General features: G+C 34.9%; 10 protein-coding genes across 10 annotated transcripts; 6 read left to right on the top strand and 4 right to left on the bottom strand.

Moving 5' to 3' along the window:
• Nucleotides 1-1,230: 1,230 nt before the first annotated feature.
• Nucleotides 1,231-2,723, bottom strand: Tsp_00584 (hypothetical protein). Its single transcript, XM_003376334.1, has 2 exons — nucleotides 2,505-2,723; nucleotides 1,231-1,557 (listed from the first exon to the last, which is right to left on the bottom strand). Exons 1-2 carry the CDS (start codon nucleotides 2,721-2,723, stop codon nucleotides 1,231-1,233), a joined length of 546 nt encoding a protein of 181 aa, XP_003376382.1.
• Nucleotides 2,724-2,879: 156 nt separating this feature from the next.
• On the bottom strand, nucleotides 2,880-4,095 carry Tsp_00583 (hypothetical protein). Its single transcript, XM_003376335.1, has 5 exons — nucleotides 4,076-4,095; nucleotides 3,653-3,778; nucleotides 3,385-3,526; nucleotides 3,100-3,310; nucleotides 2,880-3,037 (listed from the first exon to the last, which is right to left on the bottom strand). The coding sequence occupies exons 1-5, from the start codon at nucleotides 4,093-4,095 to the stop codon at nucleotides 2,880-2,882; spliced, it is 657 nt and encodes a 218-aa protein (XP_003376383.1).
• A 1,401-nt stretch (nucleotides 4,096-5,496) lies between these two features.
• Nucleotides 5,497-8,657, top strand: Tsp_00582 (GDP dissociation inhibitor family protein). Its single transcript, XM_003376336.1, has 9 exons — nucleotides 5,497-5,570; nucleotides 6,079-6,285; nucleotides 6,344-6,520; nucleotides 6,712-6,818; nucleotides 6,882-6,997; nucleotides 7,148-7,342; nucleotides 7,637-7,730; nucleotides 7,952-8,118; nucleotides 8,610-8,657. Exons 1-9 carry the CDS (start codon nucleotides 5,497-5,499, stop codon nucleotides 8,655-8,657), a joined length of 1,185 nt encoding a protein of 394 aa, XP_003376384.1.
• Nucleotides 8,658-8,861: 204 nt separating this feature from the next.
• On the bottom strand, nucleotides 8,862-9,314 carry Tsp_00581 (hypothetical protein). Its single transcript, XM_003376337.1, has 3 exons — nucleotides 9,233-9,314; nucleotides 9,071-9,168; nucleotides 8,862-9,008 (listed from the first exon to the last, which is right to left on the bottom strand). The coding sequence occupies exons 1-3, from the start codon at nucleotides 9,312-9,314 to the stop codon at nucleotides 8,862-8,864; spliced, it is 327 nt and encodes a 108-aa protein (XP_003376385.1).
• An 815-nt stretch (nucleotides 9,315-10,129) lies between these two features.
• On the top strand, nucleotides 10,130-13,933 carry Tsp_00580 (ATPase family protein). Its single transcript, XM_003376338.1, has 13 exons — nucleotides 10,130-10,347; nucleotides 10,430-10,605; nucleotides 10,794-10,903; nucleotides 10,968-11,139; nucleotides 11,205-11,317; nucleotides 11,385-11,702; nucleotides 11,758-11,841; nucleotides 11,954-12,145; nucleotides 12,213-12,476; nucleotides 12,638-12,877; nucleotides 13,127-13,534; nucleotides 13,597-13,761; nucleotides 13,823-13,933. The coding sequence occupies exons 1-13, from the start codon at nucleotides 10,130-10,132 to the stop codon at nucleotides 13,931-13,933; spliced, it is 2,571 nt and encodes an 856-aa protein (XP_003376386.1).
• A 582-nt stretch (nucleotides 13,934-14,515) lies between these two features.
• On the top strand, nucleotides 14,516-18,343 carry Tsp_00579 (hypothetical protein). The gene is made up of 11 exons (XM_003376339.1): nucleotides 14,516-14,526; nucleotides 14,768-14,775; nucleotides 15,109-15,170; nucleotides 15,850-15,901; nucleotides 15,932-16,167; nucleotides 16,551-16,631; nucleotides 16,875-17,028; nucleotides 17,089-17,287; nucleotides 17,354-17,646; nucleotides 17,863-17,897; nucleotides 18,284-18,343. The coding sequence occupies exons 1-11, from the start codon at nucleotides 14,516-14,518 to the stop codon at nucleotides 18,341-18,343; spliced, it is 1,191 nt and encodes a 396-aa protein (XP_003376387.1).
• A 187-nt stretch (nucleotides 18,344-18,530) lies between these two features.
• Nucleotides 18,531-20,312, bottom strand: Tsp_00578 (conserved hypothetical protein). Its single transcript, XM_003376340.1, has 3 exons — nucleotides 20,221-20,312; nucleotides 18,602-19,169; nucleotides 18,531-18,578 (listed from the first exon to the last, which is right to left on the bottom strand). The coding sequence occupies exons 1-3, from the start codon at nucleotides 20,310-20,312 to the stop codon at nucleotides 18,531-18,533; spliced, it is 708 nt and encodes a 235-aa protein (XP_003376388.1).
• A 1,090-nt stretch (nucleotides 20,313-21,402) lies between these two features.
• Nucleotides 21,403-22,275, top strand: Tsp_00577 (hypothetical protein). The gene is made up of 3 exons (XM_003376341.1): nucleotides 21,403-21,681; nucleotides 22,027-22,125; nucleotides 22,156-22,275. Exons 1-3 carry the CDS (start codon nucleotides 21,403-21,405, stop codon nucleotides 22,273-22,275), a joined length of 498 nt encoding a protein of 165 aa, XP_003376389.1.
• A 341-nt stretch (nucleotides 22,276-22,616) lies between these two features.
• Nucleotides 22,617-23,099, top strand: Tsp_00576 (hypothetical protein). The gene is made up of 3 exons (XM_003376342.1): nucleotides 22,617-22,775; nucleotides 22,799-23,017; nucleotides 23,043-23,099. The coding sequence occupies exons 1-3, from the start codon at nucleotides 22,617-22,619 to the stop codon at nucleotides 23,097-23,099; spliced, it is 435 nt and encodes a 144-aa protein (XP_003376390.1).
• Nucleotides 23,100-23,103: 4 nt separating this feature from the next.
• Nucleotides 23,104-23,654, top strand: Tsp_00575 (hypothetical protein). Its single transcript, XM_003376343.1, has 3 exons — nucleotides 23,104-23,242; nucleotides 23,369-23,418; nucleotides 23,448-23,654. The coding sequence occupies exons 1-3, from the start codon at nucleotides 23,104-23,106 to the stop codon at nucleotides 23,652-23,654; spliced, it is 396 nt and encodes a 131-aa protein (XP_003376391.1).
• The last annotated feature ends 1,840 nt before the right edge of the window (nucleotides 23,655-25,494 follow it).

Consider the following 25,494-nt stretch of genomic DNA (forward strand, 5'->3'; position numbering starts at 1 on the left):
ATGCATTTATGAATGCCTCCCCCTCTCCCTCTTTCTCCCTCCCTTTGTGTGTGTGTGTGTGTGTGTGCGCGCGCATAATATTCACGTTGACGCGTGCTGATCACGCAAATGACGATGAAAAATCAATTACCAACGCTGCATACCAGCCGGAGGTTGGACAACAAAAGCTCAAGACAAACATCGAACAGAGATGCTGAACGGAACACTGGAAAAGGGATGACAAATAAATGATAAACCCAACTCGTCCATTATTATTATCTGCATACGTAAATTATGATAAAACAAAAAAAAACAGAGAACAAGCATGCAATTATCCTCCTTTTTCGCCCTATACGCAATCCTCTAACAACACAACTTTCGCATCAAATGCAATAATCATCATCATATGCAAGAAGAAGTAGCAGCATCAACAACAACAATAGTAATAGTAATAGTAATAGCAACGGAAGCAGCAACAGCGGTAAAAGCAGCAAATGGCAGTTGCGCGTTTTCGAAGACAGAAAAGCCACCAAGCCTGCTAAAAATTATTATGCTTTCAAACAGACAGGCAGGAACAAAGTGGGCATTTTGGAAGAATTAAAGGCACACGAAAATCAGCAATATGCTTCTTATTCTCTCACTCGCTCTCTCTCTATTGACTGACTAGCTATCAATCGCCAATGCTTAATTATTTCTCCACTTCCATTTGCAGCTTCATTATTGCATACAAGCAGTAAAAAATGGGAAGACAAAAATACCCAATAGCAAATGAAAACCGGATGCACGCATTTTCTGGCCGAAAAGCATAGCATACTTTGGGGGTAAACCTACAACCGACAATATAGGACAGGTGAAAAGAGGACAAACAAAACGCAATCACGTGCCTATCCCGAACGACAGGTGACCTGCATACACATATTAGCAAATGCGATTGCGCATAAACCACGCAGAACAGAAAAATATACACATTTTATCGATATACAACTGAAAAACATGCTTCAAGCAACTGGCCGGAATTTCAATCCAAATAACGCAACCAGCAGGTAGATAGATGGACAGACAGACAGACAGACAGATGATAAACAAATATTATACATTTATATGTATGCATAAATAGGAGACGATGAAAAAAAGTTGAAAAAATTCGATCGCCAACACAAGCACAAGCTAAAACCGCTTGCTCCTAGGGAACATTGTTGACGTCGACGTTCAGCCAATCAGCTGTTCGCTTTATTTATCCTCGCTCCAATGTCATTCAAATTGATCCTTACTATCGATTGGTGTCGCGCCAACCGGTGTGACCAGACCACGCATTGACGTCCACATTTCCGGACGGGTAAAATTTTTGCAAAAGTCCAAAAATTTTCCACCACGCCCGACGCCATGACGACCCGCATCCAATGCAATCGATCGCCAAGCAGACAATGCTGCAGACGAGCAGATAAAAATGCACCAATTGACAAATCCTCTTCCTCCATCCCTCCTCCCCCTCACTTCTTTTTCTTGACGCGACAACGAACAAATCGTCCTTTGCAGATAGAAAATTTTAACACTTGCAATAATATCAAAAAAGAAAAACTAAACAAAACATTTAAAAAATTTTGAATAAATTCAATTAATTGTAAAATATTTGCAAAATAAAAACAACAATAATTTTGAATTTTTCAAATCAACTACGCTCACTATGCATTATATAAATAATTTACCTTCCCATGAAATCTCTTTTTTTGGAATATAAATTTCGACAAATATATCTAGAAACTGCATAAAAAGAAACTTGTCAATCAAATCACATCGCACATTAATCGGCGCATACACTTGAAAACCGCTGCAAAACAAGTCCAATTTGATAACAACATGATTTTCAAGCATTATTTACACAGGTGCAATAATTTCATCCAACTATCCTTATAAACAGTATGCAATTTCACAAATAGCATTTTCAATTTATACATTCACAACTGCGGATAATTGAAATGCAATTTTTATATTTTGAATTTTATTTACAGAATAATCAATTTTCCAAAAAAAAGAATTACATGATATGAATTATTTTCACTTGTTTCACATTCAACTGCAATTTTTTATTCCGTCTTGAATTTTGAATCACATGAATTGATATTGTGGTTAAAATTTGTTCTATTGAATAAATAATATTTTAAAGTAATCCTGTATTACCAGAAACGCAGCTAATTGTCACCAACTTTATGGTGTTAATTTGAACAAATTTTCTTATAATTTAGAAATCATAAAAAAATCAAATGTATTATCAACATAACGCAGAATAACTGTTTATATGTCTACCTTAGTTGCTTTCTACTGATAATCTTTTGTTCGGCATGCATGTTAGGAATTAAAAATGCTTTGATCCTTTATATTATGTTAATACTGTTCATTCTGATAATAATAAACGACTAACATACAAAATGTGCAACAGATATCCCATAAAGTCATTTTTTACAACATGTAACTGTAATTTCAGATTATGAAAGCCTAAATAAAAAGTACCGTATATCAGTTTGTACCTGAACATCAGAACAGCCGGTAGCGATGAAGGCAGTAATAAGAGGCGGTCGTGTGTGTGGTTGGTTATTTTGGTTTCGTCTCTCTGTGTGTGTATGTGCATTCTTATCTTGCTTATTATTCTTTGTCTCATAATAAATTGTGTACTTTAGATGCCTCGTCAGGAGATGTAAGCGGAACACCACCCGAACTAGCGGGCCGAAGTGTGCCAGTGAGCGCATTACATATGAGGGGCTCTCCAAAAACTGGTCTCCCCGCTTTTCATACAGCATAAAGCACGACGTGTTGGCGTCAACCAGCGCTATTTACTTCGAGCACCGAACCAATTCCCAGGGTTAAGGCGAAGTATTCCTTAACCATAATGGCACTTCATATAATTAATGAGCTCCATTGAGAATTGAATCGGCTACAGCGAATGGCAGGTGAACCGATCGACACATTTGCAGACCGAGTCTAACAAGCTGGGGACAAGCTCCTTCTCGAGGAGCTGCGTAATATCGAACTATGTTGGAAGCCCTTTTGGGCAATGAACCAACTAGTATTGAACAAGCTCATCGAAAGGCTATATACTACCGCTAAGGTCAGATTACGAGTTACGCCCGCAGTGGCGACTTGAAGAGTTAGAAGCGACATTGGAACAATATTGGACAAGCCATAAAGTAAAAGAGAATCGGAGCGCGCCTAATCTGTCACCATCGGCGCGAGGCCGCGAGATAAATAACTGACACGGCAGCTGCGCACATTCGCAACGTGCCGATTGTAAATAGCACCATCCACGATTACAGCATTTTGTCTCTGTCCGGCGGGGCTAGAAATCTTGTTGAAACTGGCTACAGACTTCATTGACAAATCAGCGATGAGTCAGAACGTGAAAAAACAAACGGAATGGTGCATCTCAGCATCACCCACCACCAAGAAACGTTTCACGAACCCAGATGTGAAATTTTCAGTTATGGGCAACCACACGTGCCCGGTGATGTGAAACGTGACGAAAGATCTCGTCCGAGCAATACGGAGATTGAAACTGAAAATCCTGCAAAGGTCGTTATCGAAGCACAAGACGAACCCTAGCAGGGAGCTAACAGAGTTTTACAATTAGCTGGTAAGCAATGCCTCTACCAGCTTAGATACTTCCGCTTTTTTTTCTAACGTGAGACCTGGTCCGGTACCCAATGGTGTATAATTATAATATGATGACCAGTGATTTATTGATTTTTGCCACAGAGGCTGTTGTGAGGCTGCTGGCTCAGAGTAACTGCTAGTGCGGGGATGGGATCTTTAAGATTCTTCCATCCTGGTACCAGCGGTTGTTCACCCTCCCATGGGAGGAGGTATCAGTCTTCTGAAGCAGGTGATGTGTTCTCAGCAAAGCGATCTGGCATGAATGATAACTAAATTGATTGTGATTGAACTAAATGATTGATTCTTTGTGTTGTTGGAGTTGTTTAGATTTGAATAAAATTTCATTAAAAATTCCCAGACTATTTCTAATGCAAAAAATATTCAAACTTGCAATAATAATAGGTAAGATTTAATTAAATTTCTGCTTAACAACAAATTGTTGTTAAAATACTTGTGCACGTTAGTTGGCATTAAAAAAGTGAAATTGAATTTCGAAAAATCAATAAATTGAACCAGCTTAGAACCGGTTCAGGCATAAAAATTAGCCAACCGGACTGAACTGGATAATGGAAAAACTAAACTGGACCGGTTCAAGACCGGTCGACAAGCTCAAGCATGACTTCGAGCGTTCTCCCGGCTGAGTTTTCTCGGCTAGTGTTTTTTTTTAATTTTTCACTCATATTTATCCGGGGCGTTGGCCCGACTCAGCGTCTGGTAGGCCAGATCTACTGGATTGGTCCATTAATCATCGTAATTTCGGCAGTTGACTATCTATGCATCTGGCGTTGGCGGCCTATAAAGTACCGTATACCATCAGTTGGTACTTGAATATCAGGACAGCCGGTAGCGATGAAGGCAGTAACATGAAGAGGTGGTGCTTGTGGTTGATTGCCTTGTTTTCTTTCGTCTCTCTGTGTGAATGTGCGTTTGCATTTGAATTTTGCGTATTGTCGCATGATAAATTGTGTATTTAAAATACCTGGTGGAGAAATTAAAATGGAAAACCACCCAAACGCGTCGGTCGAGACCAGCGGCTTCAGGGTGTGCCATTGAGCGCTGCGCGTTACAATGTAAATGCACTTTTCAGTGTCTGTTCCATACAGTGGTTAAAGTGATGCAGTATTGCTAAACAACTGGCAAACTTTTGCTTTTTTTATAATTTTCTCTTAAGCTTAACCGATTTCAAATTTCATAACTTTTTGTTAATTTAAATTAGTCATGGTATTTTAACGATTATTCTTATTTCATCAATTTTTAGTGCATCTTGATTTTGAGATGCTGTAGTTTGCAGTTACATTTCTGTTTAGTTTGTGAGCACTTTTGGTGCTCATTAATCATATGTAATTCATATAAACAAAACTTAAACTGAATTTGAATGAAAAATCATACTAAGCATGTTTATCAGACATATTTGTGATCATTTTTGAGTGAATTGTTTGGTTCAAATAAATTATTAATTCGAAAGAGTTGTTTATCATTAAAGTATTCAGAACAGTTTTCACAATGTTTAACACGTGACAAGTGCGCCATCTGACCGCATGTTCAAAAATGTTTAGTGAATTAATATAAAAGGAATTCTGTGAAGCTTCATTTCAACGTTTAATGTAATTAATGTAATTAGTAAACATGCATATCATATAGCATTTGCTATTTACATTATTATTTCAAGTTAAAGCATAAATTTTAAACAGTAATTTGTAAGTTGCTTATAAAATTTTCTCGATTTGCTAACTGGCGATATTTCTTCACAACAGAGGGAACAACACTCATAATGAACATCTACAATTGTTTATTTGGAGCACAACATCCCACCACTCCTTACAAACACCAATAACTGATGGTGTACTTACCGTATTTTAGGTGAATGCGTACATGATTTTCTGGTATACTGCAATAACAAACTGTAATGTTATAAAAATAATTGCTAGTAATATAGGGGGTTTGAGGTTGGGTGTGTAATAATTATTAATTTATCACATTTGAGGAACAGTAAAAAATGACTGCTTGTGCTGTCATAATTATGACTGATTAAACATTATAATGTGAATGCGGTTCTTGTAGTAAATCGTTTTCTTGTATATTTTCGCTGCTTTATATTTATATTTGTAAAATCATTATATGTATATATATATATGTATTTGAATCGAATTGATGATTTTCAGTAAACAATGCAAGAAGATGAATTACCTGATCGATTCTCTGTTATTTTACTCGGAACAGGTATAGTGTTTGTTTGCTAGTATTTTAATGTGGCGCTTTTAATAAAATTATGTATAATTAAAGGATTTTCTGAATCAGTTCTTTCTGCCGCGTGCAGCACTGCTGGTTTTAGTGTTTTGCATATTGATAGGCAAGTCGAATTGTAATATTTTAGTGCAGATTATGATAATTTTTAAATTGTTTAACAATTTTTGCTAAATATGTACGCAGATTTTTAACATTTGTTTCTTTCAGTAGCGACGTATATGGTGGAAATTTGGCAACTCTTGACTTGGACCATTTGATAAAATGGCTTCACAATGGAGGAATATTGTGGAATTCAGAAGAAATACAAGCACCTGATCTCTCTCGTTTCATAAACGAAGACGAATGTCTGTTTCCAATTGGAGATCGACAGCAGATTGGGAAGACCATTTTTAACGTGAAATATGAATGGCATATGTAAAGCTTATTGATGCAGAATGAAATTCTCATTTTAACAATAATATAACTCCTATAGACCAGATAAAGAGGAAAAAGTGATTGAAGGTGTTGAAGTGAAAAATACTGATGAAATAGCAAAGCCAATCGACAGAGATTATTTAAAAGAAAATAATCATCGATTTAGTATCGATACAAATCCAAGAGTAGTTCAATTAAAAATTGAAAATATTATAAATAGTGAAAATGGACAGTTGTAGGTAGTTTATGCGAATGGATCTTTGGTTAATTTGCTTCTCCGGTCTCAATGCGCACCATATTTAGAATTTAAATGCATCGATCGGTTGTTTACATATTTTCAAGATGAGCTGAGGACGGTAGAACATTTTTTATGTTGCAAAAATATTAAATTTTGAATGTTATATATTTGTAGGTTCCATGTTCTAGAACTGAAGTGTTTGCATCGAGGGAGATTGAAAAAATGGACAAAAGGCTGTTGATGCAGTTTTTATCGTTTTGTTTTCAGTATGAAAAATTTCCAGAACAGTGGTTAGGTATATGTTGATATTATTCATTTATTGCAGTGATATTTCATTAAAATATGATATATTGAATAGAATTTGAAAATCGACCCGCATTGGAATTCATGGAACATAAAAAGCTACCGCCGTTGGTGCAGCATCACCTTTTGCAAGCGCTTGCCCTAGGGACGTCACAGACCACGACAAAGCAGGTACTGTTGTTGATACTTATTGTTGCATACATTTATTTATTTATTCAATCTTAACGGTATCAAAATTTACAACTTATTAACCTCCTATATTTTCTACATTTCTGTATAGTTCTCTATTCATATGTTGTTTTTTTTTATTTTTAATTTCAGTTTTTGCAACGGCTGCACCGTTTTATCCAAGGTGTGGGCAGGTTTGGTACATCACCGTATCTTTGGACAATTCACGGCAGTGGTGAACTGCCGCAGGCGTTTTGCCGTTGTGCGGCGGTGAACGGTGCCGTATATTGCTTACGACGGCCAGTCCGAGCTTGGATTTTCAACAAACAACGGTCAGCTCTGCATATTGTTTGTTGTGGATAAAATTGATTTTCATGCATGCGCTTTGCTTTAGTAAAGCCGTGGTGGCAGTTGTGATCGGCAACCAGCGAATCAGTTGTGATTTCTTGGTTACTGACCGCAGCTATGTACCGGAAGAGTTGTGGCCTGCTGAACTTGAAGATCATCACATGGCGCGAGCAATTCTCATAACTGACAAAACATTGCGTGTTTCGAAAAGTCAGCTCAAGCCTGTTGAAAATGTTCCAATAGTTTTGCTTTTTTAAGCATATCTTCGGATAATGTTCAAATGACGCTTTTCAGGTCTCGATGTTAGCATTTTGTACAGAAGCGAATGAGAATCCGATTTTATTGTTCGACTCGGCTTCTGGCGTCTGTGCCAGCCCCAAAGGAACCAGTGAGTTCGATGAATGTTTTGTTATTGTGGAAAATATTTTGCATTGGATGTGATTGCAGGCGTTGTGAATATCATGTCGCCGGTCAGTTGCGACGATTCACGCGAACTGTTCCAGCCAACTGTGCAGCGTTTATTTTCGACCGCATCTTCAGAAAGTATGCAACTTTGTTGTTTTGTATGATTAATTTCATATGAACGGAAAAACGACTTTTCAATTGTAGATTCTGATGCTGACAATATGGAAAAACCTCGGCTAATTTTTTCTGCATATTTCACTCAAAAAGTGGCTAAAACAGATGTTGACTTGGCGAAGAGAAAATTGTTTGAAAATGTGATTGTGACTTCATTGCCGTCTTACAATGTAGATCTGGATGATGTTGTCGATGAGGTAAGTTATTTTTCCCTTTTTTTATTTTAAACGAAGCAGCTTCAAATCAAATGCTTCTTTATGAAAGGCAGATTTGTTTTTTCTTAATTTTGATTATCGATAATTTCAATTTTATTCGAGAATGTAATTCCATTTAGACAGAAAAGTTGTTCAAAATTTTATGGAACGACATGCCATTTTTTCCACCAAAGAAAAGCGACACATCAGTAGAAGAAATGGAAGAATAAATTACATTCACTTTCATTAGGGGAAGTTATTTTGTAAATTGCTGTATTCGTCATCATGCGGCATGCAAATTTATAATGAAATAATCATTGCAAGCAGTCATTTTTCAACTATTTGTTTGTGAAGAAACTGAATTGAGGCAGAGTTTTCTCTATGCGTCGGCATTGGTTTCTGAATTTGGTTTTTCAGAGAGCAAAAGCTTTATGAGAATAATTTTCATTTTGCATTTACATAAGTGAAATGGTTTTTTTTGTTTTGTTTTTCAGCATATATCATGGGCAAAATGTAATGGAGTTTTTCTCAAAACTCGTTAACTCTATTAATTTGAAATAGACTCATATTAATTGATTATTGAACAAATCAAAAGTTTGCTTTTTTACTCTCACATAGAAAAGCATTTTTGCACATTTTCACCAGAAGATATAGTTCGAATTCAAATTTTAAAAACAAAAGGAATTCTTCATAAGTTAAAAAAATGTAAATATTCCATTGATTGCTGTTAAGTTTTCATTCATTTTTTAAAACTCTAATTTGCAAGTCATACATTTTTTCACCTTCAGGGGCGGCATACAACACAAGTAGACAAGACTTATTGGAAACGTGATAATCATGAGCAATACAATTAGAATAAAGCGCTTCGAATTATCAACATTTACGAGGGGCATCTGAAATTTGTATTTCATTTAATCATTTTGTTATCGTTTAATGCATAAAAAACATTTTTTACTTGGCACTGTGGACAAACTTTAACAGTCGTGGCATTGTTCGTTCTGCATGACTTCATTACATTAACGGTGGTCAGATGCCTCGACTTTTGTTGTGCTGCTGTAAGTTTCTAGTTCAATCATTGAATGTTGCATAATAATTTCATATGTACAATGTTTGTTACCTGATGCATCATTTGATACTGGAATCGAATTGCCCGGATACGGCGGTGGTGATTCTGCAGCATATTGGCCAGACTTTGACATGATATACTAATTTAAAGAAAGTGGAAAATTATTGGTACATTGATAAATTGAGCAGTTTTGATTTTGAAAATGACAATTCATAAGCAATGACTTTTTATTGACTTTGTCATAGCTAACAGTATTTGAAATTCAAGAAAATCAGACAATTTGAATTTTATAAAAATGAATAAATTTCCAAAGCGGCATGCATTGAAATATAGGACATTTTATAATATCATAAATTTGCGTAATACACAATTTCCACTTTTGAATTATTATTATTATTATTATTATTATCATAAATGATGAATGATATTTAAAAAGTTGAGATATTATTTTAAAAAATTTTGTAAATAATTGATTTCAAAGCAGTGTTATTATTTAGAAACATCCGTTTGAATAATATTTAAAATAGAAATGTGCTTAAAATAAAAATAAGTAAGTAAATAGATATTTTAAACCTTGGGCGATGCATGTTGCGCAATAATTTAATTTCACGTTGAAATAAAATTTCATCAAATTAATACATTCATTAATTATATATTAGAATTGAAAAAATTTTAATAAAATTAATTTACCATCAATACTACAATTGAAAGATTTTAAATTGAACAGTAATCCGTTCTAAAATATCCTTGCACATTAATTACTGTAGGTGGCCTTGTTTCTTTAGCGGGAAATATCTTCAGTGTCTGTCGATATTTTTTGGTTGTTGTTTCCACATCAGTTCGACTGAATTGCTTAACTTTGTAGAAATTTCTGGTAGAAATTCTGTCGCGAAACATTTTTGCAAAACATTGCTGCATTGTTTAACGTTTAGAAATTTCCCGAACAAAATGAGCCAGCCTTCGGGATCTGCTCCGCAGACGCCCAGTGGTAGTCAGACGAGGCGCAGGAAACGACGAGTTCAAATGGCCGACGATGACGACAATGAAGTTAGCCACCATTCAGATGCACGTCGTGATCAATCTGCTTTGGCTGAAGATATTCACGAAGAACTGTTCGGCGACGGCTTGAGCGTTGAGTTGGAAGATGAAGACGAAGGCGAAGACCTGTTCGGAGATGATATGGAACGGTATTTAAATTCATATTTTAAAAAACAGAATATTCAATTTTATCTTTAAAAATATTTTCAGCGATTACGAACGCATTTCAGAATTGGATGTGTTTGATGAATCATTAATAGATGACAACAGCGATTATTCGGAATTGTCTGTTGAAGCAAGACGTGCAGCGGAAAGGGAAATGCGTATTCGTGATCAACTGGAAGGGATTGGAGATGAGAGCCAGAGGAGGTTGGCAATGCTTTATGGTAAGTTGAATTCATCAACACACAATTGTTCTCCAGAAGTCAAGTTTTTTTAAAAGTTAACGTGACATTAATTTTTTTTCTATATATATAATGTAATATTGTTAGCAAAACTTATTGTAAAATTGGTTTTGTGCGGTGCGATGACAAATTATATTATTATATTTGTAATGTAATTACTTGCACATCAGATGAATTGAGTGATGATGAAAAGTCGAGAGAGGCAGTGTCCCGTCGACGTCGACGTGCACAGGGTCGTCGTATTGAAGGCGAAATATTCGATGAAGAACCTTCAGTTGGGGTACGTCATTACATTGATCATTTTCTCTTTTCAGTGTTGTTTGTTAATTTGTTTATATTTTCAGATCAATGATTTCGATGTGGCAAATATGATACGCGAACGGCAAGAATGGAATGTGGAAAAAGTTCCATTGTTTCTCAAAGCTGTGGCCAATATTTTTAGACACTTTTTAAAGCATTTCAAAGATTCCAAAGGACGCTACATATATATGGATAAAATGCGAGAAATGTGTCAAAGTATAAAAATTCTACGTGCTTTTGTTTGTGCAAGCAGAATGTTTATGGTCGAGTGAATTTTTCAGAAAACTTGCAGAGTCTTGTGATTGATTTCAAAGATTTAAATGCAGAAGTTGGCGGCTGTTTACCATATGCAGTGAGTCAACATCCAATGGAAGTGATAACCGTTTTGAATGAGGTACGCGCTACTTTTTATTCTTTTTTTAATGTTACCGAATTTTTATTCATGCCGGTAAATTAAACAGGTGGTGAGGGAACAAGTGTTGCGAATATATGCCAAGTACGATCAGATTGCCAGTGAAACATACGTACGCATATCCAACATGCCGATAATGGGCAGCATCCGCACTTTGAGACAGGTTGATTTAAATCGAATGGTCAGGGTGGAAGGAGTGGTGACAACAATGTCAGGCATCATTCCACAGCTACTGGTGGTGATGTATAATTGTTTGAAGTGCGGTGCTTCGATCGGACCTTTACTGCAATTGCCGAACAGAGAAATAAAGCCAGCTGTGTGTCCAGAATGTCAAAGTTCTGGTCCTTTTGATGTCAGCATGCAGGATGTATGCTTCTAGTTTATTACTTTTTTTAAATACTTTTCAATTGAATTTATTTCAGACTATATATCAAAATTATCAGTCAATGCGAATACAGGAAAGTCCGAATAAAATTGCAGCTGGACGAATTCCACGTTCCAAGGATGTAATCTTGTTGGCCGATTTGTGCGACTCTTGCAAACCTGGCGATGAAATAGTGACCTGAACGGACAAAACAGCATAAACTTGTTTATCAATGTTGGCGTTGTTGATTTCAGGCATTGACTGGCATTTATACGCACACTTACGACGGCTCGTTGAACGAATCACAAGGCTTTCCTGTATTTTCTACTGTCATCATTGCAAATTTTATTGAAAAACAAGAAGATAAAGTGGCTATCGGTGCGATGACTCAAGATGACGTGGATCTGGTGATGCAACTTTCCAAAGATCCGAATATTGTCGATCGAGTTTGTTCAGTTTGATTAGTTGCAAAGCGATGACGAAGTACAGTTGTTGTTCTACTGTGTGTTGTAGATTTTTGTCAGCATTGCACCGTCGATATATGGCCACGAGAATATAAAAAAGGCGCTAGCATTGGCTTTGGTCAGCGGCGAAATGAAAAATCCCGGTCAGAAGCACCGTGTACGTGGTGACATCAACGTGCTGATGTGTGGAGATCCCGGTACAGCCAAGTCTCAGTTCTTGCGCTACGTGGCTAAAACCGCTCCGAGGGCAATTCTGACTACTGGCCAAGGGGCGTCGGCTGTCGGCTTGACCGCTTACGTGAATCGCAATCCGGTCAGTCGAGAGTGGACTTTGGAAGCCGGTGCTTTAGTAATCGCAGACAAAGGCGTTTGTTTGATTGACGAGTTTGACAAGGTATATATATATATATATATAATGCAATATGTGTGCGGTTAGAACTGTCATTGCTTGAGAGGAATATTATTTTGACTCAGATGAACGAACAAGATCGGACCAGCATACACGAAGCAATGGAACAACAATCAATATCCGTATCCAAAGCCGGTGTGGTTGCTTCACTGCAGGCACGTTGTTCTGTAATTGCGGCTGCAAATCCAATTGCTGGACGCTACGACCAGTCGAGAACATTCGTCGAGAATGTCGATCTCAGTGAACCAATTTTATCTCGCTTTGATATCCTGTGCGTAGTTCGAGATACTGTCGACGTTTTGGATGTTAGTTTCGTCGTTATTGTCCACCTAGTTTCTGTGTAGTAATTTTTGCTTCTTGCAAACAGGACGAGCGTTTGGCGAAGTTTGTCGTCGGTAGTCACATGCGACATCATCCGGACAACGACGTCAACAAAAATACTTCCCAAGATCCGCCAACGCAGATGTCCTCCGCTGATGAGAACGTGGTAATTGAAAAATGTTGAAGAATATATAAATATACCAAAGGTATTTTCGTATTATTTCTGGAAATAGACACAGTTTGACGAAAGCAGCGGTTTGGAGTTGATTCCACAAGAAATTCTACGCAAGTATATCATGTACGCTCGTGAGATGGTGCATCCGACGTTGAACAAAATGGATCAAGACAAAGTGGCTCGCATATATTCAGATTTGCGACGAGAATCATTGGTTAATGAGATTTTTTGCATTTTTATGCTGAAAATGAAAATGCTTTTGAAAAATGAAATTGCTTTTCAGGCAACCGGCAGTATACCGATCACTGTTCGTCACGTTGAGTCCATCATTCGATTGTCCGAAGCGCACGCCAAGCTACGATTGCGCAACTATGTCAGCGATGATGACGTTTCAGTGGCTATTCAAATTCTGCTCGAGGCATTCATTCAAACTCAAAAATTTTCCGTCATGAAACAAATGAGACGAGTATGCATCATTTTAATTATTTACAACTTTGAAAAAGAAACCAACAAATACTGTGTGTTTAGAATTTCTTTCGGTATTTGTCGTTTAACCGTGATCGAGATGCACTTTTGTTGCATCTGCTGAAACAGTGTGTAAATGAACAGCTGCGATTGGCCTACCACAAGATGGGTGAGGAAGCGCTGAAAATGTCCAAAGTGACTGTTCATCAGCTAGATTTGCTGGAAAAGGTTTTATCCATTAAATCTAAATTATCATCACATTCTACTCGCTTCAGTAATTTCATTTCAGGCCAAATGTGTCAATATTGATAACATTTCATCATTTTTGACTAGTCGACTTTTTGTTGACAGTGGCTTCCAGTACGATCAGCAGACGAAGACAATTTCACAACTTTTGTAATAGGGAATACATGATCATTTTATATTTTTGATATTCTTCGTAGAAATTTATTGAAAATGCAACTTTTTAAGAAAGTAATATTTTTTAATAATCTTTTGCTGCATTTACTTGACTAGTATTTAATGGTTTTTTAACAAAGAATAAAGCGTTTTAAATTTTCAGACTATAATCGCACTGCTATCGTAAAATCTTGTTAAATTAGAAGAAAATGCTAAAATATGTAACTGAAGAATAAATCAACAGTTGTGTAATATCAAATTAACACAATAATTTTCATTTATTACTGGAAATGAATAATTAAGAGTACTTTTATTCACTTCACAACTGCCTGAGATATCACATCAGAATTACAGCAACGGGAAAAGAAAAAATAGCTCGTGAGCAAGTTCATCCATAACTGAAATAACATTCACTTCATTTCGTTACTTAAATTTTTTCAACATTAGCCCAATCACAAATGCTGTTGAAGAACAAACGAAACATTCACCATAGTAACTTATGATTGAAGGGTTCGAGCTGTTTGTGCCTGGGATGTTTCTTGCATTCTACGTGTAGACGGCCACGGATACGGATGAAGTAACAATGTGGACAACGTAGACGAAGAACAGTTTTCACTTTATAACCGCGGGTTAAAACTGGATGCAGTGACGGTGGAGTGCAAAGTGAAATTTTCCTTGAGCATGTATCAGCATTTTGAAGAAAAACTGATCTTATTCCAATATTTTTACAGATTTTGTTTAAAATCACAAACGAAATTCTTGACAAAAACATCAAAATTCAATTTCCATATAAATTATATATATATTTTTTTTTATTTCCAAATCTTGTTTTCAGAGTTATAAGTAAGGTTATTGTCATTAAAAATCTTCAAGATCAATTTTTAATACCGTAATATCAAGCATTACCCTTAGTGATGTCATAAATGACATATTATGATCATATATTTACTCTTTTAATATTTTTAAATGTTAATATTATTGAAAATGTCATCTCCTTTAATTCTATTATTATTATTGTTGTTATTATTAGACAAATATGTTTTGAAAAAAAGTTTACATTTTAAAGTAGACATCATACGTCAGCACTCATTTCTACAATTTAAACAAAACAATTTTTAATTTTAAATTAAAGTAATTCTAAAATTTTAAAATTTAAATTACATTTATTTGTTACAGTAAAAGCTATTTTTCTCATAGCTGCATTACATGCATATCATATTACGGCCGAAGACTACAGGGTAATGTAAAAACTAAAAGTATGAATTCTTCATTTTTAAATATAAAGCTTTGAAATTAAGGCATATATAAATTATAAATATAATAAACGTGGCTATTATTAAAACAATTGTACCAAGATTTTATTCAAATGTTATCGGTTTTTTAGAATAGCAGTATATATTTAGCAAATTTAATCGAATAAATTTGTAAATCTTCTGAAATAAAATTTTATGTTTTAATTTATATTTATTTTATTATATTATTTTTTATGAAATAACAGTGACTCATAACTGACTTTATTATTGTTGTAAGTTGAACTACTTTATTGTTGTACCTATTTATCGATACGGTATTCTTGATATTACGGTTGTCGACATAAAGTGTGAAGGTGATGTTGAATGATGTGTAGACAGCTGCTCAGCTTAAGAAAGAATGCTTTGTTCGTTGTATTATCAATAGCTTGTTCGTTTCACTGTTTCACTTCTGATTTTGACTTAACAAAGTATGTGTTTCGTGTAGTTGTATTATGAAGTATGGTTTTTGTTTGTTTTGCAGATTTATAGAATAGATGTCTTTATATTAAAGTTTTATTCTTATTGAAAATAAACCATCATTTTTAGATTATTTATTGTGAAAACATAGTATTATTATTATTATTATTATTATTATTATTATTATTGTATTCATAATCAGTTTCAGGCTGCCTGTTTTCTGTATAATTCAGTTGTTATACGTTTTCGTCTATTTCATGGTTTTTTAATGTAATTGTGTAGTATTTAAGGTTTTCAGACGACACGTGATTTTAAGTGTTTTAAAATGGCTGACGAATTGGAGAATTTTTTTAAGTCGAAAAAGAAATTAGCGGCAAAGAAACGAAACGTACAAAATCCTGATATGTTGTGTCGTCGTTTGGAACAAGCTGTTCAGGTTCAAGAAATGTACGACTATGCCGACGGCGAAGAATGGCCCGTGCATTCATATGAACAGCCAGAGCCTCAAGAGAAACCAAAAGAAGAGGTTAGCCTAGTATTTATTTCATTATTTTTGCTTTTTACTATCTTGATCACCTGTTACCTTGCTAATAACTCGTTCGATTTCATTCGTTTTCATTCAAAAAGTAATATAACAACTTAGGTATTGTTTTAAAGCAACATGCAACGTCACAGAGAAGGTGTATCGTTAAAGATGTTTTATTTACTACATTTAGATATGTGAAGTCTAGTATGCGTATTGAACAAACATTTACATGATGCAATGGTTATTTTTATTTCTGCAATTAAATTACCCGCGTTTGCGATTTTAAATTCATACTTTAAGAAACAAATATTTTAACAACTGTATTTTACATTTGTTAATCACATTTTTTTGATGCATTTCTAAATGGTAAATGTACTATGCAGACTACTATTGTAACATGTTTGTTCGCTTGGAAACTGAATTTTCATTTTGCTGCCTTATTACGATTTGTTATGTTATATCACGTTTTTCAGCAAAGCAAATATATTTTGTGTTCACTTTAAGAAATATTTGTTTTTTAACGTCAAGTGGCAATATATTTTAAACGTTTAATTTTTACTGTTAATTGTTAAACTGAATGCTGAAACTTCAGTTTGGAGATTAATATTCACATCATGTAAATTTAAATAATTAAGTTGATTGAGATTGAACGTTACTTGAAATTTTTATGATATAATTGTGTCATTTGTAAATGGAATCTTTTGTAGGGCGATTCTGAATGGTTGGAAGTTGATGATAGTCAGAATTTTGCCCCCACTGTTGAGGATCTGAAAATGAATGATGATATTGATGAAGATGAAGAAGAAACAGAGCAGCCTCCTCCAAAGCAAAGAACCTGGAATGTAAATCCAGAGATAAATGGTATTTTATATAAATGAATTATTTATCGCGAACATATTTTTAAAATTTGAATTGTTGAAGGAGCTGCTGAAGTTGAGAAGCCAGTGGAATCAAATTTGGAAAATAAGACAAATGAAAATGTCTACGTGCCTCCATGTATGCGAAATCGTTTGAATGCTCCAGCCAAAAGAGATGCCAATTTTCGTACGGAAGAATTTCCCACGTTAGCTGATGCAGAAGTGATTTTGAAATCTGACGCTGAATTGAACAAACAGAAACAGTAATTTTAATGTTGTTTATTATTTTGGCGAGATTGAAAAATTAATTACTGTTTTCTTAAATTTAGGGTTGATCCGCCAAATCCTTGGATGAAATCAAAGCCACCGAAACAAGAAGAGCAAGAGCCGCTTTATGTGCCAGTGTTTGCAAGGCGTGGTAATAACATTGGTCGTGGTGGCAATAACATTGGTCGCGACAATGGCATTGGTCCCGGCAGCAGCAATGCCTCCGGCATCAGTAATGGTCCCGGCACTAGTAATGGTCCCGGAAATAGCAGCGGTTCCAGCAAGGAGCAGAGAAAGGACAAAGATAACAGTGAAACTGAATCAGATGTATACGTGCCACCATATCTGCGCAACCGTAATTGATTACTATCTTTTCAGTTTATTTTTATTTTGAGGGGGAAGGGTTTGCTATTAGGTTCATGGTATATGCGGAAATGACTCGATTCAATCAACCATTTTTGAATTTGGTAAACCATCATTGTGCTTGCATCTGATATAATTAAAATTTGAATTATGAATGCGTTGTCGACTGTCTTGCAATAAATATATATAGTTTAAGCACTTTTTAAAGGAAACGGAACATTCACTTCAGCAATACACGTATTGGTTTTTGAAATATCTTTTTGTTTCTTATCATTTAGTTCAAAAATAACGTATGAATAAAGTTGCTTTATAAAACAGCAGTGAAATTGTTCTGAAACACAAATCAGTGAAATTATGTTTAGTCAATATTTTATTTTACTAATGACAAACAGACTGGCAATGGTAAGATAAATATTGAAAAAATAAAGAAGGAAAATAATATTATTAAATATTTTTAATATTATTAATTAAAATATTATTAAATTAAATGTTTTAAAAAATGTATAATACTTAAAAAAATATTCATGATTGAACTTATTAAAACTTTCGCTTCATGTTACCGTATACTTTTAACGGTAATGGAAAACTCGTAGCTATTTTTTTATGGAGTTGTTAACTGCAAATTGTAGCACGGCAAACAGCGGTACATTTATAACAAACTGCTTCAACCGGATTTAAATGTGATTTAAAATTATATTTTCCATTATTCATTAAATAAATTTCGTACAAAGCAAACGTAGTACATATAACTACTGCTAAGTGAATTATAAATATGTAATTAAATAAAAATATTTGTTTTCAATTTTAAACTTCATCTCAAAACGACAATATAAGAGCAAAAACTTTCATTTTAATTTAATTATTTAATTTGGCTCGTTAAGACTGCTTGTATTTTGAAGTGGTGCTTTTATATGAGTTGGCAACCTGGAAAGCTGTTTCTTGATTACTTCCATTCCAACCCCTTCTGGTAAATTGCGCTGTATGTATTCCAAATAAGTGTCGGCTGTGGAACCAGTCAAATGGATAATACGAAATGATCGTCGATAAGTTCGAGTTTCGTACTGTACTCTAGTGTTTTTGTGCACGTGGGCGGAACGTACTAAAGTGCGCCTCCAAAGTACGTACGGAGGTTTCAGTTCCCCAGCTTCTTCTACACTAATCTGCAGGTGACGGGCAGCAGTCAAAGCAAAAGTTTCATAACTAGCCAAAACAGCGCGGTCATGGCCCATTGTACGAATTTCAATACTTTTGTAAAGAATATCTTTCTCAGGCGGTTTGGTGACAGGTTCTTCATCCACCAAGTCAATCAGGTAAGGATAATGTGCTGCAGGAGTTTCATACTTTGGTATTACATCCATTCTACGATGAAGAACTTCTTCTCTGGTCATGCGAACATTTCTCACTTGATCGTTCGAAAGCAGTGCTGGTCCACAATATCGGCTTTGCAAAACCGAGCATTTGTCTAGCAGGGAAAAGCGAAAAACGCGTTGCACTTGTCGCCTCAGCATAGCACTGCTGAAATGTAACTTGTAACTTTGACATTTGAAAATATTACAAAAATGCGAAATAATTTACCATTACGAACATATAAATCATATTAGCAAATACATTCACATTAAAATTGGTTAACAAAAATGCATAAACTGTTCAGATTTCTAAAATATAGATTTGTTGATAATTATATATAACATTTTTCATGGATCTTATCTTAAACCTTTTTCATAACCATTACCTCCTTTAATTAAAATAATCTGTTACGGAGCGTCTAAAAAAGGTGCACAATGATTTATATAAAAAATAAGATTATTTTAATTAAAACGTATTTGAACAGTAAAAAATGATTTTCAAGGATAAATTAATTCCATTCATACATTAAGATACTAACTATACTTTGTTTGAAAATTATTTTTGTTTTGAAATTTTGAAGTTTAAAAAAATTTTTGACTTTTGAAATTAATATTTTTTATAACTAAGATTTGCTATAATTTTTAATGTTAGTAATGCACTAATTATTGAAATTGCTGACTCAGTATAATTGCTAATGTAAATGTTTTTTTCGAAGATTTGCAAAAATGTCACTAATTAAAAAAACAAATGTTGTGAACTTTAAATGGAATAATAAACAGAATACTTATTTCTTTTATTTTATATTCCATCAGTATAATGTTCTTTAGTTGATACACATCAGAAAAATAACAAGGCAATAATTTACAATAATGATATCATCACAACTATGCGCTAGCATTTTATAATAAAAAAAACAATAGCAGCTGAACATATGTAGATGATGATATATGATATAACTGATAAGATATATGAAATAATGCCAATTCACAATATATAAGCAAGAGTATGTGAAATAAAAATAAAAGAAAAATGATATGCATTACGATGTGACATGATTAAAAATATATTCAAAGAAGCACTCAGGAGCATATTACAGTAGCACCGGGAGTTAATGTTAAGTAAATGGGCATAGTGTGTGTTTGCGTTATGTATCTTATTACTGTGTTGTCATTACAAATAAAGTCTCTGCAAGCATTAATCAGTACTCATACACAAGTACAAGGATGGGATACAGGAAAGCAGTGGTTCCCAAAGTGGGGTCCATGGATCACTGGGGGTCAATGAAGGCATTGCTGGGGTCCATGGAGACATTTTCAGATGTCTGCTTCTTCATTTTCTTTAATTTGTAATGTATTGCGATGTCATGCTATCAAAAATATATACAAAAAGAGCGCGCAGGAACATATTACAGTAAATGCAGTAGTTTTCACGTCACCAGTGTGCGTGCGTAGGTTTGTTCCGGCGTTCTCTCAGTGTGCATTTGCCTCTCTGTGTGTGCGTTGTTTGTGTGTGTAATCTCGTGTGCATTATACATTAGCTTGGTATTGTGTTGTCATTACAAGTAAAGTCTTTGCATATATTAATCAGTTCACATTCACAACAAATTTCAATTGGCATTACTAAGAACTGTCTGACATAACGCGCCACGTCGATGCTTCATTTACACATTCAGTTCATTCTATCCAATACAACAACTATTTTGGTTCCAAGTCCCCTTACCGTGCTTCCTCCTTTTCCCTACGCATCAAATGAACTGTAAGGGGTCCACGGCAACATGAGGGTTACTGAGGCGGTCCATGGCCGGTTCAACTTAGGGAACCACTGCATTAAAGGTACGTTGTGATCAGGGACGTTGAGACGTCTAATTTATAGGGGGAGGGGCGGTTACAGTCTCCAGAAGATTTACCATGTACATGCATTATTATGTATGACAGTCTAATTAGGAACAAAATAGTGCCATCTTTTATTGAAACAAACTGGAATCTTAATCACGTGATATCAAGAACATGCAAATTAATAATTTCAATTGCATTTCAAACGAATGACACGTTTTGATTCCGTTTGAAACTGAACTTGTCTGTTATGCGGTCAATATTAATGGAAATATCAGAATGATGGTACATTAGCGCAAGTTCATTCAGTTGTTCTTCTGCAATGGCAGTCTGGAAATTGTTTTTTAGATATTTCAGTGCAGGAAAGCTTTGTTATGCGCTGGCTGAGGCGATTTGGAGAGTGGCTTAAATCTGTAGGAGTAAGGGCACGTTCGGGTAATAATCTTTTGGGCACAACGCTAGAGAATAAGATGTAAAACCATTCATTGGTCAAAATATAAAACCCTTTCTAATAGAACTGTTTAATTTTGTGCATAAGATAAATGTAACCACTGTTTCATGTGTCTGTAATGGAACGCTCGCAACTCATAGCTAAGATGGTACGGCGATTGACCACTGCTTTTTGCGGGAATCACCCATGGAACAACAGGAATAAAAAAACAACAGTTTCTGTAACCTTTGTCACTGTATTGAAGAAAGGCAATCGACGGCAGCAAACCGCACGAGTTCAGACGAAGCCTTTTTTGTATCTTCAACTACTGAGACCAAATGGAAAAATTAAATTGGAAACCAAACGCTGTATGATTGCGAACGCATTCGTTTCAATGTTGCTATTTGGACATATTGTTGTAAGTAACCGGTGTATTTTTCTGTGAGAATGAATACGCGTACATGACTGCTTCGTTTGGATGATATCTATATCTTGTGGTGTCATTGACCGTGGAAATTTGGCTACTGTTAGGTTGCTAGTGAACGAAGGATTATCTGTTATTTCTGATTAGCATTTCTGTGATACGTTGTCATTGAAGGAGGCTTTTTGCATTAGTGAGAGTTGCATAAAATTTCGACCTCTCATCTCACCGGCTAATCCTAGTGATAAGTCTTTTGAAGATATTCTGTTCGTTATAGGGGAATATTTCTCTCCGCAATTATCTGAAGTTATGAAACGCAATACTTTTTATAAACGAAGTTAGAAAGTCAGCGACTCAATTTCTGATTTTATTGCCGATCTTCGTCGGTTGGCCCAAGGTTGCAATTTTTCAGAATTAGAGATTATGTTACGTGATCGACCGGTTATTGACTTGTGAGATGAAGAACTACAGTTCCGCCTCTTTTCGCGGAAAAAGCTGAGCTTCGAATCAGCCCTGGAAGAAGCCTTATTAGCAGAAGCCGCTGCTCAGCATACCCGAGATGTTCATGCTTCAGACAAACACATAAGCTAATGTGCATCAAATCAGACAAGTACTGCAAAACAAGCCATGATATGCCAGAGCTGTGGAGGCACACACAATCGATCTCAGTGTCGTTTCAGAAACGCTCACTACAAAGCATGTCAGAAACGAGGGCATATAGTGAAAAATTTTCTGAAATAATACGAATCGACCAGGGAAAACAACCCTGAAGCACACAACAAATTCATTAGCATCCGTTGACAATCTGGCCTCAAGGCTTCCAGATCCACTGCTACTCACCAATCTCAGACCATTGTTTGAAACATCATGAATCATGTGTATTGATAGAAAAGATTAGAGTAATAGTTGTTATTGAACAGCTTCCGTGACAAATGGAAATCGACATTGGTTCAGAATTCACTATTGTTATGCATACATTTTCCAAGGACTCAAGATTCTCAAGCTACGTTTGGTGGCCAAAATTAGACGGCGAAATTGAAATTTTGGTAAGAACATGCGAACAGTGCCAACAATCGCCTCCGCACGCGCCTGTATACAAGTTAAAAATTTCCAGAATTCTGTGGTCTTGCATAGGCTCTGCATTGATATTGCAGGCCGCATTTGCGGCAAGAATTTCTTAATCATCGTGGACACCTTTTTCACATGGCTTGAAGTGTGTGTTATTAAAAACACGACATTCGAAGCAGAGATATCATCCTTGCGACAAATTTTTAGCATCCATGGACTACCTGATAGCATCGTCTCACATAATGGTGCACAGTTCACTTCACAAGTATTTTAGGAATATTTAAATAAAGGCGGTACGAAGCACATCATTTTGGCCCCCTTTTATCCCGCCTCTAACGGTCAGCTGAGAGAATGGCTCGTACTACAAAAGAAGCACTTAGGGCAATGAAACAATGTGATTGGGAATATAATCTTGCTAATTTCTTATTCTGTAAACGTGTCACCCCTTGTACGACAACTGGGAAGAGCCCAGCTGAGCTTCTTATGAACCGTAGACTCTGAACTGTTCTGGACAGAGCACACTCAGACTTAATTCAGGAAGGCGCTGACAGAAATTTTGAGAAGGTACGCGCGTTCCAAACTGATGATCAGGTATAGACTAAGAATTATTCTTCAGGGAGTCCTTGGAAACCAGCGTCCGCTGTGAGTCCGACAGGTCCAAAGACGGTCAACTGTGGAGAAGACCCATAGACTAGTTAAGAAAACGCTACATCACCACTAACGAATATAACAGTGAGCAAACAATCGATTCACAAAAGGAAACAACCAGAGAAAAAACAGGGACAGCTGAAGTTATACCCGAAGGAAATGCAGCAGTTGTCACAACACCTCGAGAAGAAAGTGAGGCAGGGACACAATCTGTAGATACTACACGTGTTGGACAACGTCGACCGTCTATGTGAGAACAAAGACCGCCACCGTGGCTCAAAGACTACGGACGTTAGAAGGGAAGGAATGATATGTATTACGATGTCATGCGATCATAAACTTATTCAAAAGAACACTCAGGAACATATTACAGTAGCACTAGGAGTTAATGCCAAGTAGGTATGCGTAGCTTGTGGGTGCGTAGTGCGTTGTGTACGTCATATATCCTGTTACTGCGTTGTCATGACAAATAAAGTCTCTGCACGCATTAATCAGTACTCATACGCAACTTAAAAGATTCCTCTCTGAGTGTTTTAGGTGCTATATTTTTATGATGATAAACTCATATATATTTGGATTGTATATGAATACGTGTGTGTGTGTAGCAGAATTTATCTAATTTTTTAAAAAAATTCCTGCGCATTCAGGCAACAAAATCTTCTCATTTAAAAATTCCTAATACTAGTCTGCAAGCTTATATACATGTTGGAAGATAATTAGGCTATTAAATATAATTATTAAAAAATTTAAATTGAAAGCATATCCAATGTAAAAAAATTTTGCACTTAATCAATTTTCATTAACAGTTGAACTTGATAAAGTGAAATTCTTACATTTTTACATAGGTCTGAAAATATCAAAAAATTTTCAGTAAATGTCAAGTCAAAATTTTTCCAATAAAATGTTTTGATGAATAAAATATTGATTATTGCAGCCATATTAGCCATTAATTAATTACAATTATGTATGCCATCCAAGCAAAAATGTAATCATGAACAACAGTTCTTTATAATTTCGAGTGTGAACAATCTATCCGCAGCCTAACCCATCATACATGCGTATTTATATTTATAACCTAATGTGCAGCATCTAATCAGTCAGTTTATATAGTCTGTGAAGAATTAGGCTTTTTAAAATTTTTCAAATCCTGCATCATCTGTCTCACATAAAATCTTTAAACGTTTAATAATGTTAAAACAATTTAATAAATAATAATAAAATTCAGTGATATTAATTTTTATTTATCAGTTCATTAATTTATTTTCAGTAAAATGTCAATTTAGTTAATCATTGCTGCTATATTCTTGTATATCTGGTCATATCTTGTATAAGCAGCATCCCATAACCTATGATTTCAGTTGACATTTCTCTACTGTTTATTTACATTTGACTATGTACGCACAACATTTCTTTTGTATTTGCTTACAGTAACTAAAATAATTTTGAAGTTCTTAGAATTCCTAATTTGTAAATAAAATTTGCAAAACATTTTCAACAAAATGTTTGCATTTTGTTAACATTAGTATATTCACAATGAATTTTAATTAAAGCTAACGATGTGCTAAAAATATCTTAACTGTTCATATGTATTTGCTTTTGAAAATGTATTAAAATATCATGAAAAATGCAGATTTTTAGAGCTTTTTCTAGATTGAAGCTGTATTTGTTGTTTTGGAAGATAAAGTAAAAGGTCTATTTCTTAAAGAAATTAAGTATTGGTGCAAATGTAAAATATATAAAAATGTATCTCTTGAATAATGGCTTATTATTTATAATACAATATAAATATTAAAATGTTTCAAAAATCAAATACAATTCATTATTTCTCACAAATAGCCTTCTGCATTTTTTAAATGAAAAAGTAAAAAGCATCAATTAAATTTTTATATTAGCAACTAATGTTTCGTAAAAGTGAGTTATTTGATCTGGCATAATAAATTAGGTAGCATTACTGTTAAAACTATTCTATTCATTTTAACTGCTAAAAGATGGAAGTTAATCCACAGTTGACAAATTACATAAAACATATATATATATATATATACATATATATAATTAATTGACTGTATATTTAGTTTACTTAAGGTATAAAAA

This window comes from Trichinella spiralis, assembly GCF_000181795.1.
Source record: "Trichinella spiralis strain ISS 195 chromosome Unknown Scfld4, whole genome shotgun sequence".
Taxonomy (NCBI): Eukaryota; Metazoa; Nematoda; class Enoplea; order Trichinellida; family Trichinellidae; genus Trichinella; species Trichinella spiralis.